This window comes from Protopterus annectens, chromosome 11.part0, assembly GCF_019279795.1.
Source record: "Protopterus annectens isolate FY-2018-M chromosome 11.part0, PAN1.0, whole genome shotgun sequence".
Taxonomy (NCBI): Eukaryota; Metazoa; Chordata; order Ceratodontiformes; family Protopteridae; genus Protopterus; species Protopterus annectens.
The window spans coordinates 409,467,808-409,483,905 of NC_056745.1; the positions used below are offsets into that span (position 1 = coordinate 409,467,808).

General features: G+C 41.1%; 1 protein-coding gene across 1 annotated transcript in view; it reads left to right on the forward strand.

Moving 5' to 3' along the window:
• The window catches only part of APAF1 (apoptotic peptidase activating factor 1), a 2,040,921-nt gene that overhangs the window by 836,714 nt on the left and 1,188,109 nt on the right, over positions 1 to 16,098 (forward strand). Inside the window, exon 15 of the mRNA XM_044087206.1 lies at positions 5,354 to 5,479. Coding sequence (XP_043943141.1) covers positions 5,354 to 5,479 — 126 coding nt within the window. The remainder of the gene's footprint in view (positions 1 to 5,353; positions 5,480 to 16,098) is intronic.

Sequence of the window (16,098 nt, forward strand, 5' to 3'; positions counted from 1 at the left end):
AGCATGGGGAGTCTCTGGGACAGGAATCTATCCCTCCAGCATGTCCTATTTATCATTGCGGTGAGGTTTAGATCCCTAGAGCGTGTGGCTTTTGGGGATTTTTTTTTTTTTTTTAGGTGGAGCATGTCCATCAATTCTGGGTTGGACATGGCCTTGTATGTCAGGCAGAGATCACCTCTGAGTAAGCCGTATGCAACCGAGTACAGCTGGAGTTTCTTCAGTCGGGCTGCATAGGGCATATGTTTGAGGCCAATAATCCTCTTGGTGAGGCACTTCTGTGATCTTTCCAGCTGTTGCAGGTGTCTTGTAAGGTACATCCCAAATGGGGCATTGTACTCTATGATGGGTCTGATTTTGTGATTAGGTGGGCCACATAGAAGGATTTTCGAACCACCTTGGCAATATGATTATCAAAGGAGAGATTACTATCTACTTAGGTCCCCAGATCCCTTATTACATTTTCTGTATTTAGGGAACTACTACATATGTGGTAGTTCGCAGGTACTTTGTTTTTTCCAAAGGGGATGACTATGCACTTTTTGGCATTTAGCTTGAGGCCATTTAGCTTGAGGCCTTGAGGCCAGGTATCCATCTCAGTGAGACCCTTCTGGAGGATGTCTGTATCAATCAGTGTGTCAATTATGGCCCCCCAGTTTGCAGTCGTCTGCGAACCTGGTCAGACATAGCCCTCATGTGCTTGCTTGTACCTATGAGAAGTATATACCGAACAGGAGGGGCCCCAGGACTGAGCCCTAGGGGATGTTACTTGTAACTGGTTTAGAGTCGGACCTCGAGCCTGCAACTCTCACCGTGTGGGTTCTGTATGTGAGGCAACTGGCAACCCATCTCATGACGTAGGGGTTTATGTTCAGGCTGGTGAGCTTGTCTATAATACCAGAATGGGGAATGGTGTTGAAAGCCTTTGCAAGGTCTAGGTAGGCTGTGTGTACCTCCTTTCCCTCATCTAAAGCCTTGATAACTGCCTCAAAGAAGTCCGCCAGGTTTAGGAGGCATGATCTGCCTTTAACAAAGCCAAACTGGGTAGGGTCCAATGTTTGAAGGTTCCCAATGTCTCTGTTAATGAATTACATGATGATGCCATAGCCTTGCAGACCAGGCTAGTCAGGCTTATAAGGGCGATAGTTCCCAGGGTCTGTTGTGGCTCATGTGGCACATGTGAACATGTGAATTTGATAAAGAAAGGTTTTCAGGATGGTTATTCAGTGGAATGCCTGTGGCAAATGAAGAGTGCTTATATTAATTGCAAGAGGAGCTCCAGTAGTGATAGAAGAGGATAAAAAAGATAATGGTAGATTTGTAGTATTAAGGGTCTACTGGCATGCATTTTTATTCACGGAAAACTGCTATAATGGAGCTGAAGAAAATTTTCGGAGGTATAATCAGCTTTCGGCAAGGAATGTTACTTATAGGTGGGGACTGGAATTTGATCTGCAGCAGTGAAGATATATCTGGGAGGCCCAAGAAAGGAAAATATAACAAAGGCGGGTAGATTTTTGAATATATTTTTGAAAATATTTCGCATGGATGATGTGAATTCAGTACTAGGAGTTTGGAGTGAATTTATATATTATTCCCCAAGATACAAAAACTGGGCTAGGCTAGACAGAATTTACATTTCAAAGGAACATGTGCATTTAATTGAAGGTCTTGATATGCACCCAATAGCTATTTCAGATCATGTAGCAATAATAGCTAAAATAAAAACTCAGGGTAATGTAATAAAAATGAGACACTGGTGCTTTCCTATCTATCTGTTGAAAAGAGAGGAATTTAAGGAATCGGTATTGGAAATTATTCAAGAGCTGTTAGAGGAGATTGAGATTTCTTCTGAAAATATAGGGAGTGGGATAAAATTAAAGTAGGGTTTAAAAATAGGATGGAAGTAAAAGAAAGGGAGACATGGTTAAGAATCAACAATAATTGTTTAGAGGGACTGACAAATGTTAAAGTATTGCAAAATAGGGAGAATCTCACAGACCAAGAAGAAGAGTAACTGCAGAATGATTGGGTATTACCTAGATAATAGCATGATTTTAGAAAGGTTGCTGTTAAGCAACTGTTTTTTGCTAATGACTCTAGAGCAGACAAACTTTTAGCACAAGACTCCGTCAACAGAAAGTAGAAAGGGCTGTCACCAAGCTTAGGGAGCCTATAACAAAGAAGATAACAAGAGATCCTATAGAAGTAGTGGAATATTTTGAAAATACTATGAAAGTCTGTTTAAAGCAGAGAACTATGGAAATCAAGAAAAGGTACAAATGGAAATGTTTATGGAAGAATTAAATATACCAAAGTTACAGGTGGATGAGGCTCAATTGCTAACAGTTAGGATAGGAGGAGATAAAAATGGTGATATATAACCAATCTACAGGAAAGTCCCCAGAGTAGATGGTATTCCTGTGGAAGTGGGGAAGCTAGGAGGGAAAAAAACTGATAAAGATCTGGAAGGTCTTGTTTAACAGTGTTTTAAGAGGAGGAGAAGTACCAACATCCTGGAAGTAAATGGTAGTACCCTTAATACCTAAAGATGGTAAAGATCCATCAGATCCAGCTTCATACAGGCCCATTTCAGTACAAAACCATAATTACAAAGCATTTTTGTCTATAATGGCTAAAAGAATGGCAAAAGGGATACCAAAATTGATAGATGGAGATCAGTGTGCGTTTGTGGAGGGGAGGCTAACTTTTGTCAACATTAACAGAACATTGGTGATCTAGATGGAAGCAAACTGTAAGAAAATGCCATTGTTTTTGGTTGGCATTGATGAAGAGAAAGCATTTGACAGAGTAAGCTGGGACTTTATGAGCAGGACAATGGAAGCATTTGCGTTCCCGCACAAAGTTATACGGTAGATTTGGAGGCTAAATGAGGGTATCAAGGTGAAAATTAAAGTGGATACGGTCTTCTCTGTTAATTTCTGCTTGAACAGAGGAACCAGGCAGGGGTGTCCTCTCTCTTCTTTATTAGTATTATATTTAGAAGCATTGGCAAACAAAATAAAGGACTTAGAAAATCAAGGATATAATTGGTATGGTAGTCAAAAGCTGGCTGTATTTCCAGATGCTATTATTTTATACTTGGCAAAACCAGAAAGAGATATTACAGTGTTATGGAACATTTTGAAGCAGTTTCATAGCTTTTCAGGATACAAAATTAATGAAGCTAAAACAAAGGCAATAGTGGTAAATTATGTTCACACACACAAATTTGTTCAGCAATATCCATATTTATGATGACATGATAAAATGAATTATTTAGGAGTATGAATTAAAAATTATTCTGGTGTGTCAGCTAAGGATATGTGGGAAGGGATTAAAAAAATACAAAAACAGAAAATGGAAGCTCTGTTATTTGGATATGGATAGTAAGATAAAACCAGTTAAATGTGTTTAGTCCCTTAGTCTTATACACAAGTCAGGCATATTTTTATCAGCCAGAGGAGAAGTTGTGTTTAGCAATTAATAAGGAGCTGAAGGATTTTATCTTGAAGGGGAAGATGGCAAGAGCAAGTGGGATAAGATTATTCTTCAAATAGAATAGTGCAGATTGAGATTACCCAATTTGAAGGGGTATTTTAAAGCAATACAATTAGTCTTTTATGCATAGCTCAAGCAGAAAACTATAAAGTGGAAAGGGATGACATGAAGGAGTGGGGAAGCTCAAGAAACAAGACGAGACTGGCATTTTGGATGCAGACCCTTAAGGACAATAACAGTAATCACAGAATATTATATTCATAAAGTAGCTGAAAGTATTTTAAGAACTTAGGCAGCATGAGACTGGAGAAAGAAGATTCTGACGATAGGGATGACTGCAATTAGGTATACAGACAATAGGCAATAGGGGTCTGGAATTTATTGGAGAAAACTGTCAAAGAAGCCAAGGTATTGGGAGAAAATAACTAGACAGGGAAAGGTAATAAATTGGGAGGATGCCAAGAATTTATTTGGACTGCAGGTTAGAGATTGGCTTCACTATCAAGGATTGATATCAGAGTATAGGCAAAGTGAAAGAAATAGGAGGGTCCTAAACTAAAGATTAGCACTGGTAGAGTTTTTGGTAGAATCTGGAAAAGAAGCTGCAGTTAAAAAGGAATAATTAATCAAGCATATAAAATATTGCATAACTGTAAGAATGAAGCAGAGGAGATTAGGCTTGGAAGAGAGAATGGATAAGCAGTTCACAAAGAAACAATGCAGTATGTATATATGTCTGCTAAATATGCAGCAAAATCTAGATTTAGTATCTTTGCTTAGAATTTTTACATATGTGTTTTTTATACCTAAAGTAGACTCAGGTAGACAGCAAATGTTGGAGGTGTGATGAGGAAGAAAGAGGAAACTGAGAACATATTTTCTGGGAGTGTCTTAAGTTGGCAGACTTCAAAGATTCCATGCAGACTACGTTGTTGGAGATGCTAGGTGAGCAAATTGGTGTAACTAAGAAAATTATTTTTTTAAGGTGTGATACAGAATCTGAATTGCTTAGACATAAGGCCTTGCTGAGTCTAATTATAGTGGCTGCCAAAAAATTAATTAGTAAAAAATGGAAATCAAAGTCTGAACCAACTTTGCTAGAAGTAGCTAATATAGTAACATAGACAAAACAACTTGAACTGGAATCTTTAGAAAAGGGCAGGAGCAAATTATGTAGGAAAATGGGAATTGTGGGAAAAGTATATGCAGAGGAGGAATAAGGTTTAAAACAGGGCAGGATCTGAATGAGCTATGTAATGTTTCACTGACAATGACTGGATGGATTATAAATGATGCATAATGTTTGCAGCTACAGTTGTCAACATGATTTGTAATGTTTGCAACCAGAATTGTGTCAATGTGGTTTGTTTTCATTTATATAAATGTAAGATTGCCTATTTCCTAAGTGATGATTTAATATTTTTTCTTGTTAAAAAAAAAAAAGTGATTGGGTGTTAAATTCTCATATTACTGTAAAAGGGGACAACTGGTGCTTAATTTATTTTTATTTATTTATTTTCTTTTGTTTACCAGGAAAGTATGACTGGGCACAAGTTCAGTTTCAGTGTAGGCCTGGGTACAAAAAGCTCCACATAAAGTGCATATTATTAACTGATTTATTGCTTGGGTATAAGTGTACGCAGTTCCAAAATTCAAATAAATGACTAAGTAGTCTGGGATATGCTTTTCTTTATTGCTGTAGTTGTCCCTCCCTAATCTTTTGGTATTTGTAGCCTGCGTTTGGCTGTTAGGTTGGTCTGTGCATGATTTTGTAAGATTATTCTTTGACTTTTGTTTACTGGTGGATTGAAGAAGAGTTAAATGTTTCTTCTTTGTGGCTTTTCTTTATCATCAGCTTTGGGACCTTGACCGAGAGTGCAGCCGCAACTCATTGATTGGCCACACCAAGTCTGTCAACCACTGCAGATTCTCACCTGATGATAAATATTTAGCCAGCTGTTCAGTGGACGGAACACTATGGGTATGAAGTTCTTTTCATTTATCTTTTTGTTAAATGCAAAGGTTTGCACTACAGAAAGTTTGAGCCCTTTTTTAAAAATATGCATGTTTTATAAATTTCTGGTGAACTGATGTGCTGTGGGATGACTTGATGTAGCCAGTTTTAGAATGTAGTTTTTTCCTTTGTTGGAATACAGATGAATTTTGATAAGTGATTCAGTTAACAACTTGTTGCTGTTAGTCTTTGGTATTCTGTAGAGGAAAGCATGTTGTAAAGAACCTGAGAGTCTGACAAGGATATCCTTTGAAGAATAATGTGTTGCAATTTGCTTATAGCACCACTTTTACTAAATGTGAAGGCAGTCTGTCCAACCATGTTGTGACACTGTCTTAATAGATGCTTGTTGTTGTATTCATTTGTGTTCATGCATTATTTATTTATTTGTTTGTTTATTTATTGACATTTATTAACTGGGTTAGTCCGATTTGGCAACAACCCTTTTTCAGCGGAGGCCCGAGGATAAAAGTTCCAAGAGTTACATTACACAAATTGTTTAAAAAAGGCAGAGTAATAAAAACTAAGAGCATAGTAAAACATGACAGAGTAATAATAAAAGAAAGTAAGTATATAAAACAATAGATGTTAAGATATTGAGTAATAATATAATAACAATAGTCACAGACAAAATATCAAGAAGGTTACACAGAATCATAAAACATATTACAGTTCAAAAGTTACAAACTGTAGTAGGAAGAGAAACTGAAAACTGGTCATATGCAGGTAAAAACATGTCAACATAAAATAAGACAGCTCACTAGGAGTTGGAGATAATCCACAGGTGAAGGTCATAATACTTGATTACATTAGATTTCTGTTAGTTATTATTTTTTATTTTAACAGTAGTTGAAAGATGGTCTTTATTTTTTTTAAGTATTTTATTAGATGACACTTCCTGATACACTGACGTTTAACTTTTTGCATTTGACTGTAAGCTGTACAACATCTGAAAGTTAAAATTAATATTTAGGAGAGTGTAGGAGTAGTGAAAATAAATGACAGTCTGTTAGATGTACAACTGCAACCCAAGCAAAATTAGGTTACCTAGGCACTAATACACATATTACACTTAAAATACAAACACTTTTACAAGGTATGCATTAGTAAAGTATTACATTCAATTTGACATAGTATTACAGAAGAAGAGAGTGGTGGTGGTGCTGCAGTAGCGTTGTCGCCTCACAGTAAGACATTGTCCCGTTCGATTCTCAGCTAGAGCATCTTCTGTGTGGAGACATGCGTGAATGGGCGTACCTTCGTTGAAGGTTGTGCGTCAGGGCTGGCAACTCGGCATGTAAATATCTACTGCCAATCATTAGCAGACTGGACTTCCGCTGTGGCGACCCCTAACCGGGAAAAGTGAAAGACAACAACAGCAACATTACAGAAGAGGAGAAATGTACAATATTGTAATAGGAAATGACACATTGAACTTCTCAAAAAATGTTGCTAATTTATACATTGATATTCTGAAGTGCCTTTATTAGTGCAGGGTGATGGGAGCAGCTGTCCCAGGCAAAGGCTGTTGGAGGAATGCAATCAGTTGTCAGTGGGAAGTGAGGGGAGGAAGAAGAGTACTGATATTTATCTCAAAAGCTTCAGGTTCTCAGCTTTGAGGAAGACCTGTTTTTGATCTTCAAATTCAAAGAAGACTTTTTTAAGGCTGTGTCAGTCTAGGTAATCTCCAGGGGAGTAGATAAACCAGTTGTTACTGTAAACATTTGCAGATTTACAAATAATTTAATCTATTTGAACAGATGAGACATCTACTAGTATATAAATACTACTCATAAACACTTGCCCCCTCCCATATATAGCTAATCTCCTTCTAACCCGTATTTGTCCATCCTTTTCCACCATCTGTATCTCACCTAACATCTGTGTATTCTTCATAAAACAAACATACTAACATCCAAAACTACAACATCCTGTACAAACTCTAACCTACTTACTTTACTCCTGAAAACTCCGTTTTTACAATAGTTAAATGACATAACATCTGAAAATTATTTTTAACATATCTTTAAACATATTATGTTATGCTATCTCGCCGTAATTCTTGCTGGTTGGGTTTGGAGCCATTCTTGGCTCCGACTCGGTTGAATACTAAAGCTCGAGAGCTTCCACTGGCTCGAGGCTAACCCATATCCCATGATGCTCTGGGCCAAATCCCCAGATCTCATTTGCCGCTCAAGCATCGAGGTTGCTGTCTGGCTGGCTAGTTGTCTAAGTAGACAAATTTTATATTTTTTCAGTGTTGTTTCCTTGATTTTTTGTCTCTCTTCTACTTTAACAGTTATCGTGAGTCTGCATTAGGTCTTGTCTCTACCTTCCTAGCTTAGAGAGCGCTGTTTAAGTTAGAGGGCTCTCGCAGCCCGTTTGAGTTAGAGGGGCCACTCTCCCTTTCTTTTTTCTTCAGTGTGTTCTTCCTTCCTGAGAATCTTTTAAATTAAAAGTTTGTCTTTCTTCCCCTATCCTGATTGTAGAGAGTACTGTTTAAGTTAGAGGGCTCTCGCAGCCTATTTGACTTAAAGGGCCGCTCCCTTTCCTCTTTTCTTCTGTCAAAAAAAAAATCTTTCTTACAAGATAGTTTTTTCTGCTTGTAGTAGTTGTTTTTACTTCCCTTGCCTGTAGTTGTTATATCTTGGATAATGTCTAAAGAAAAATAAAAAGAGCATTGACAATCTGAGTTTAAAAAATGTGATAGATGCACCCAGAAAATGTCGATCACCGATGGCCATACTAGCTGCGTCTACTGCCTTGGTGAGGTACATGTACAGGACCCCTGCACTGTCTTGTCATGCTTTCAGTAGCAGAGTGTGCCATGAAAGGAAGAGAAAACTAATTGATAGGGGTTTAATGAAAGGGGCCTTTCAGGAGTCTTTAGACAAAGGACAGAACTCCAAATCCTCCTCCCCTTCTTCCTCTAAGACACAGTCTATCAAAAGACTGGCTTCTTTGGCTCCGTTGACTTAGCCACCTAAAAAGATTGCAACATCAGAACCGAGGGCTCTCTGTTCTGACACATCCATTACTTCTGGGGCTCCAGCAGTATACTCGGAGAGAGCAGAAGTGTCGAGTAGAAGACACTCCTCAGAACTGGAGCCTGTCTCGCCTATCTTGAGAGCACCCATTTTGGACTGGGGCAGATCTCTTTCCTTATCCACCCATTCCTCCAGGAACTTATCTGATGAGGACGTGGAGCGGGTGGTGAAGAGGCTACTCAAAACACTAGCGCTGGCAAAAATATTATAGTCTCCGGACCCAATGGTCTCGGAGCCATCCATACCTACATGCCCCATTGTGATTCCTCCTCCAACCACCTCAGCATCTTAGGAGCCCGAGAGCTCGGAACCGATAGTAGTGGAACTGTCAGCATCGAGAGCCCCGTTGGAATCTTCAGTGCCGACTGCTCTAACTTTCTCGGCTCCATCAGAAGTCGAGGGGTCTGGGAGCCGACACTCACCAGTCGGGTCCAGGGGGGAGAGTCGGCATGGACTGTTTTCCAACCCGACTCTTCCTCTTGATGCCTCGACTAAGTTGAGTTTGGCTCCCACGTCAGCTTCGGAGCCATCTGGCTTGCCTCGGAATTGACCATCTGTTGCTTCGGGGCTGATGGTCAATTCGAAGTAGGGTGGGAAGGCTTTTGAGCTGATGGAGAAGGCGCTGTCACCCCAGACAGCCCCACTGTCAGACCTAGTCCCTCCCAGGTGCCAGTGATAATCTCTTCACCTCCATCTCCTCCAAGGAGCCTCAGGGAGCCCCTGTTGGTGGCGTTGTCTCTTCTGAAACCTCCCTGGAGTACCCCTCAGAGGAGGTCCCTCAGAAGAGACTGTGCAAGAGGAAGCACATAGACTCCCCTGAGTCTGTCACCTCTGATACCGACTTGGATGAGTCTGAAGGGTCCCCAAGGTCCCCCTCTGGGGATGTATTCTTTGCTGACATTCTTGAAATCTTGAAGCAGAGGGGTGACTGGCAGCCCATCAACCCTTCGGAGGATGAATCTGTATACCTGGAGGCTTTTCGGTCTCACCCTTCCACCTCCTGGGTGACTTCCCCTTATGACAAACTGCTAGGGGTCATATCCTGTAAGGCCTGGACATCGCCAGATACAGTGGAGCCTGTTCAGAGGAGGCCCAACAAGTTCATTACCGCCCCCTCTGATAAGGATCTTTTGATGAAAGGTGTCCCTGTAGATGCCATGGTGGTGGCGGCCACCAAAAAGGAAATCTCTAAGACCTCTTCATCTGTTCATCCTCCTAACAGAGAGTCTAGGATTATGAACAGATATGAAAAACTTGCCTTCTGTTCAGCGGCCTTTATCCTATGGTCACTGAACTACCTTACCCTTTTTATGAGACTTCAAAAGGGATTTCCTACAACAGCTTGGAGATTCCCTTCAGGGTACAGCAGTTTCAGGGTCTGCAGAAAGTGTCTTTGCAGCTCTCCACCCTCACTTCCATTGCAAACTCCTCCACAAGACTGATTTCTTATGCGGCGGATGGAGTGAGTAGGGTGGCAGCAGCAGGAATTTCCCCTCAGGAGACATTCCTGGATGTGCCTTTGCAATATTGATGAACCCTTTAGGTCTTCCTTCATCAATGTCCCCCTTTAATGGTTCATCCCTTTTTGGACCAAAGGTGAAAGGTACTTTAACCAGGTGCGAGCAGGATGGGAAAACATTATCTGCTGTGGGAGTCTGTTTTTCTTCCCCATATAGACCTTATCCCAGAGGTCAAAAGGGCAGGAACATGTGGTTCCAAGTCCCAAAAATGTTTTTCTGACACACGTGGTAATTTTCCCTCAGGGGCAGAGGGGGAAGTTATAATGGAAGATGCCGAACTCACAGCAGAGGGGGTCCGCAAAACAAACACAACAGAGATACGTTCTCTGACGTGCCCTTCCAGCGCTCCTGAAAAGGAGGCCCATCTGCTATTCTCTGGAGCCAGTCAGTGGCCAATTGTCACTGTACCCAAATGCCTAGCAAGAAATTTCCTGAGACAAATGGGTACAAACAGTAATATCCAGAGGTTATTATATACCCTTTTCTACCTCCCCACCAAAAAAATCGGTCCTTACCGGATGCCCCACTGAGCCAAAAGGACCACACAACACAAGAGGTAATCTCGTTGCTAGAGAAAAGAGTCATCCAAGAGGTCCCAGCAGACCAAATAGGATCCAGGACTTGCTCAAGATTCTTTTTAGTTCAAAAAAGACAGGGGACTTGAGAGCCATTCTAGATCTCAGCAAACTAAACAAGTAAGTGAAGAAGTCAAAGTTCCAGACGGTAGCTCTGCAGTCAATTTTCATGTTTATCGGGAAAGAAAATTGGATGTGCTCAATAGATCTCCAGGATGCGTACTACCATATAAAGATGGACAGGCAATCCGGGAGACACTTACACTTTCGTCTGGGAGCCAGCCATTACCAATTTCAAGCCCTGCCCTTTGGCCTCACTACAGCCCCCAGAGTGTTCATCAAATGCATGGCAGTGGTCATGGCTCACTTGAGACGTCAGGGATTCCGGGTGTTTCCATATCTAGACAACTGGCTCCTCACTGCCACCACCAGGCATCTGCTACTTCAAACAAGGGATGAAACAGTGTCACTTTGCACCAGTCTAGGCATCACAGTAAGCTTAAAAAAATCTGTCTTGTCGCCGTCTCAACATGTTACCTTCTTAGGCACAGATTTGGATTCTAAAAGCATGACAGCAAAACTTACCCCAGACAGAATTCAGTCCCTTCACCAGCAAATCAGGATTTTGATGTCAAAGAAAAAAATTCAAGCCAGATTTGTGCTGTAAGTTCTGGGTACCATGACAGTAGCTTATTCTCCTAGTCCCACTAGCACATCTACACATGAGAGTTCTACAATAGTTGCTCTTTGCTCAGTGGTCAATGCAAGATCTTCCTCTGTCACACCAGATTGTCATCATGGAGTCATACAAAAAAGATCTTTGCTGGCTTCAGACAGATCAATTGTATCAGGGCCGCCCCTTTGTTTTTCCTCAATCGAACGCACTACTGACCACGGATGCTTCCCAGATCGGGTGGGGGGGGCATTATCTTGGAATAACAGCCCAAGGCCTATAACAGTGCTTTATGCATTGCAGGCATTTCTGGACTCCCTTCCCATGAGAACAGTTGCAATTCAGATAGAAAAACATGTCAGTAGTGTGGTATGTAAACCAGCAGGGAGGAACCAAATCTTACCCACTATATCGAGAGGCACAACGAGTTTGGCAATGGGTGATCGCTTCTCAGATTTTTCTGATAGCAGCGAACATCCTGGGAAAATCCAACGTGATAGTGGGCAAGCTCAGTAGAGTGATTCTAATGCCTCACAAATGGTCCCTGAAACCAGAGATTGTGGAAGTGATCTTTCAGAAATGGGGCCAGCCTTGCTGTGAAATATTCACTATGTCCATGAATACCAAATGCAGCAACTACTTTGCCCTCATTCCCCCTCCTGGGAAGTCACCAAGGGATGCACTGGTTCATGATTGGCCCCCGGGATTACTCTTTGCCTTTCCCCCCTTCCCTCTAATCCCCAAAGTGATTCAAACAGCAAGATTGTTGAAAAGCACTATGATCCTCATTGCTCCTTACTGGCCTTGTCAAGTTTGTTTCCCCTTTCTCTGGACCCATCTGCTGGAGGAACCTTGGATTCTGGATCCAATTCCAGACATCTTCACCCATTCTTCGGGGGAGTTCCATCCATAGGTCCAAACACTCAAGTTGACAGTATGGCTGCTCCAATTCCACACATAGCCAGGTGTTAGCCCTTTTTCCCCTGCAGTGAGTTTTATTCTCATTTCTTCCCATAAACCATCCATGAGGAAATTATACTCTGGTAACTGGAAAAGATTCTCATGTTGGGCTGCAAAACAGAACATAGAGCCTTTTACAGCTTCCATATCTGCAATTCTAGACTTTCTTACTGAACTTTTTGAAGAAGGAGCTGCTGCAGCTACCCATTAGGGTTTAACTAGCAGACATTTTTAATTTCCATATTGGATAAATGGGAGTCCCGATTATGTCTCATAAGTTATGTAAGGCTTTCCTGAAAGGTACCTTCTTACTCAGATCCGCAATCAGAGAACCCCCAGTGCCTTGGGATCTAAATCTAGTGATAACTTCACTAATTTTACCACCCTTTGAGCCCACATCATCTTGTGATTTGAAATTTTTGTCACGGAAAACCTTCTTTTTAGTAGCCATAACCTCTTCCAGAAGGGTATCGAAGTTGCAAGCTCTCTACTCGTCTTCCTTATGTCATTTTTCACAAGGATAGGGTCTCTTTGGGAACTAATCCCTCGTTCCTTCCCAAAGTCTGTTCAGAGAATAATCTGAACCTCTCCATTGAATTGCCAGTCTTTTTTCCAAACTATAGCAACAAGGCAGAATGTAAATTGCAGCAGCTGAATGCTCATAGACAATTACACTTTTACCTGCACAGGACAAAAGATTTCAGGAAATCCGACCAGCTTTTTGTGTCCTTTTTGGACAAAAAGAAAGGATTGTGAGTTTCCAAGGTGACCTTATCTAAGTGGCTTACTGATTGCATTTCTTTCTGCTACAATAAGCATGGTAAGTAACTACCAGGAAAGATAAGAGAACATTCCACTATGGCAGTCTCAACATCCTCTGCTTTTCAAGCTAGACTTCCTATTGATTCTATTTGTGCAGCCGCAACATGGGTGAGACCTCATACCTTTATCACTCATTACAAGGTAGATGTGGCCTCCCCGGAATAGGTCCTCGTTTGGATCCACTGTATTGAAGAGTCTTTTTTCCTGAGCTCCTGAGCTACCCTAGGATAAAGGTGCTAGGGAAGCTGTCCCAACCAGCAAGAATTATGGTGAAATAGGACAACATAACATTAAGAAGTTATGTACTCACCATAGCTGTGTATAGCGTTCCATGTTTGTTGTCCATCTCTCCTATATTATTTCATCCCTCCCTCCTGCCCCCATCTTGTATTCCTGGAGGAACTGGTGAATAACTATATACTATCTATATACTATGCACATAGTTTTTGATGGTTTGGAGCCTCTGTTCCTGTCCTTAGAAGATATATATATATATATATATATATATATATATATATATATATATATATATATACATATATATACACGCACACGCACACACATGCACACGCACACACGATCTGGGGATTTGGCCCAGAGCATCATTGGATAGGGGTTAGCCTCGAACCAGTGGAAGCTCTCGAGCTTTAGTATTCGTCCAAGTTGGAGCCGAGAACAGCTCCGAACCCAACCAGCAAGAATATAGGTGGGATGGACAGCAAACATGGAATGTTATGGTGAGTACATCACTTCTTATCTGTCTTCGTAGTAACTATATACTGTATATTCAATTTGGGTACATAACTATGTTTGTAGATCCGAAAATGTACATACAATTTTAATGTACATACACATTTGATTCACAATCAAAAATGCCACAATGTTTTAATATATATGTGCAAAGTGAATATCTTCTTTATTTTGTAATTATAAAATCTGTACAGCTTTTCATGCCAGCAGTAAGCTTTAACATGGCCATTTTCTTACTGAGGGTAACCCTTTCCAAAACAGAGACAAACAGAGACAAGCTCGCTGCAGTGAGTCTACAGGGTCTGTGGAATACTCATGGTGGGCTGTCTTCTCTGCCAATCTACATGCTAATTAGGCATTTCGGAAGAGCAGACCATGCTTATTAGCCAAATGCCCTCCCCTGGAAATGCCTAAGGTAAAGCTTTTACACAGGCTAGTGATTCAGAGTATCATTCAACTGTGTAAGTTAGTAGTCAGTCAAATTATTTAACTCAGCCAAAAGCTCACATTCACCCATTACTTTCACTGGGTGAGATCACGTTAAAGGCAAACCAAGGGGAGTTCAATGGAATGGTAGTGGTGGGGGTGCTGTATGTGTGAGTGTATGCACTGGGAGGTGTGTATATGTATGTATGTATGTATGTGAGAGAGAGAGAGAGAGAGACTGTGGGTCAAACTGGGTGATTGCAGTAGGGGATTAGTTAGGAGAGATCTAGGACAGGTATGTGCATGTGTCTAACTGTGAACTAATAAGTGTGTTTGTGAATGCGATTAAATGGGGGGGGTGATCTACTGTGACTCTCTGTGTATGAATGTGAGAATGTATGGGTGTGGGGGGGGCTGCCACACCTCTAAACTCCCGTAAACTAACAATTAAGTCCTGCAGTATTGAGGGGGAGGATACTAGACACCAGGGCATTTTAAATTTTATATTAAGTCACTTAAAAAGACACTAGAATAACAGGATGTTTTGCAGCATGAAATAGATTTGTGGGAACACTAGACAGCTGGGAAATTTACTCTTAGGTTAGGCAGCATGACATACATATGGAGAAACACCAGACACTACAGACATACTATAATATTACTCTTAAAAAGTTAACAGAGCACCAGGTTCTGCAACAGGGAGCGCACAAGATGTATGGTGTAAGGACATGCTTTAAATATTCCCTAACTCACTCACAAAGTTAACAGAACAGTTTTTTCCTTGATTCTTCAAGGAATCATTTAGTTCTTTTGAAAAGCTGGCAAGTCTCTTTCTTGGGACTTCATCATATTCTGTTTTGTAATGTCAGGATGCACGCTGGAAGTATGTAGGAGGAGGTTCACCCTAGTGGGTTTCCAGAACATGTTGCTCAAGAGAGAGTATAAGATTTAGAAAGTCCACATTTTTTTATTGTGGCTGGTGATAAAATCTGTTGAATTTCCTGTCAAGTTGTAAAAGTTATTACGCTTCTTATTATTCCCTTTCCATTTGATAAAAATATAATCTACGAAACAGAAGTAACAGGCAATATATTGTTGAAATTTGGATCTGTACACAGATGTTCTTCATCTCACATTGCTGCAGTCCTTACACTTGGGTAGTCCGCTGTCAATATCAAAGTATAAGGCTGACGTCTGTCAAGGCGCATTTGACTGACATCAGGACGTCAGGGTACAAATGCGCATGACCGACGTCATATCCTCAGTCTTTTTTGCCGCATGGTCCGATGCAGAAGCAGCGTTGCAAGTGCCGTTGGCGTTCTGAAATTTTAGTTTCAGACCGAGTCAAAGTTGGCAATATTTTAGTTTTTCTTGCCTCAGTGGTTTACCGGATGTCAGAAAAAGTGAATAACTGTATTTCTTGTGGGAAACAGATACCGCATAGAGATTATCATACTTTGTGTATTCCTTGTTTAGGGCCTGAGCACGACGTTGTTGGGTGTCGCTCTTGTGGTAGATTCAATAACTATAAAGAGAAGGTTAGATTGTGCCAGGTTAGTCTAAGCGGTGTAATTATAAAATGCCGCCGGATGCAAGAAGCGCAAGGACAAAGCTGCTAAGCCTAGGCTAGAAGAACCATCCGTTCCGGACGCCGGTTCTTTAGAGGTGTCGGTGGAGCCGGTGGTTCGAGGTTTCTTTGGAGTCCCAGGGAGAGACTTTGTTATTGCAGGATGTGGCCTCTCAGGAGGCAGGTCAGGCCGAAGGGGCTTCTCAGGTTACTGTACTCCCCTCCCTTCCTAGGGTGGTTAGGCCC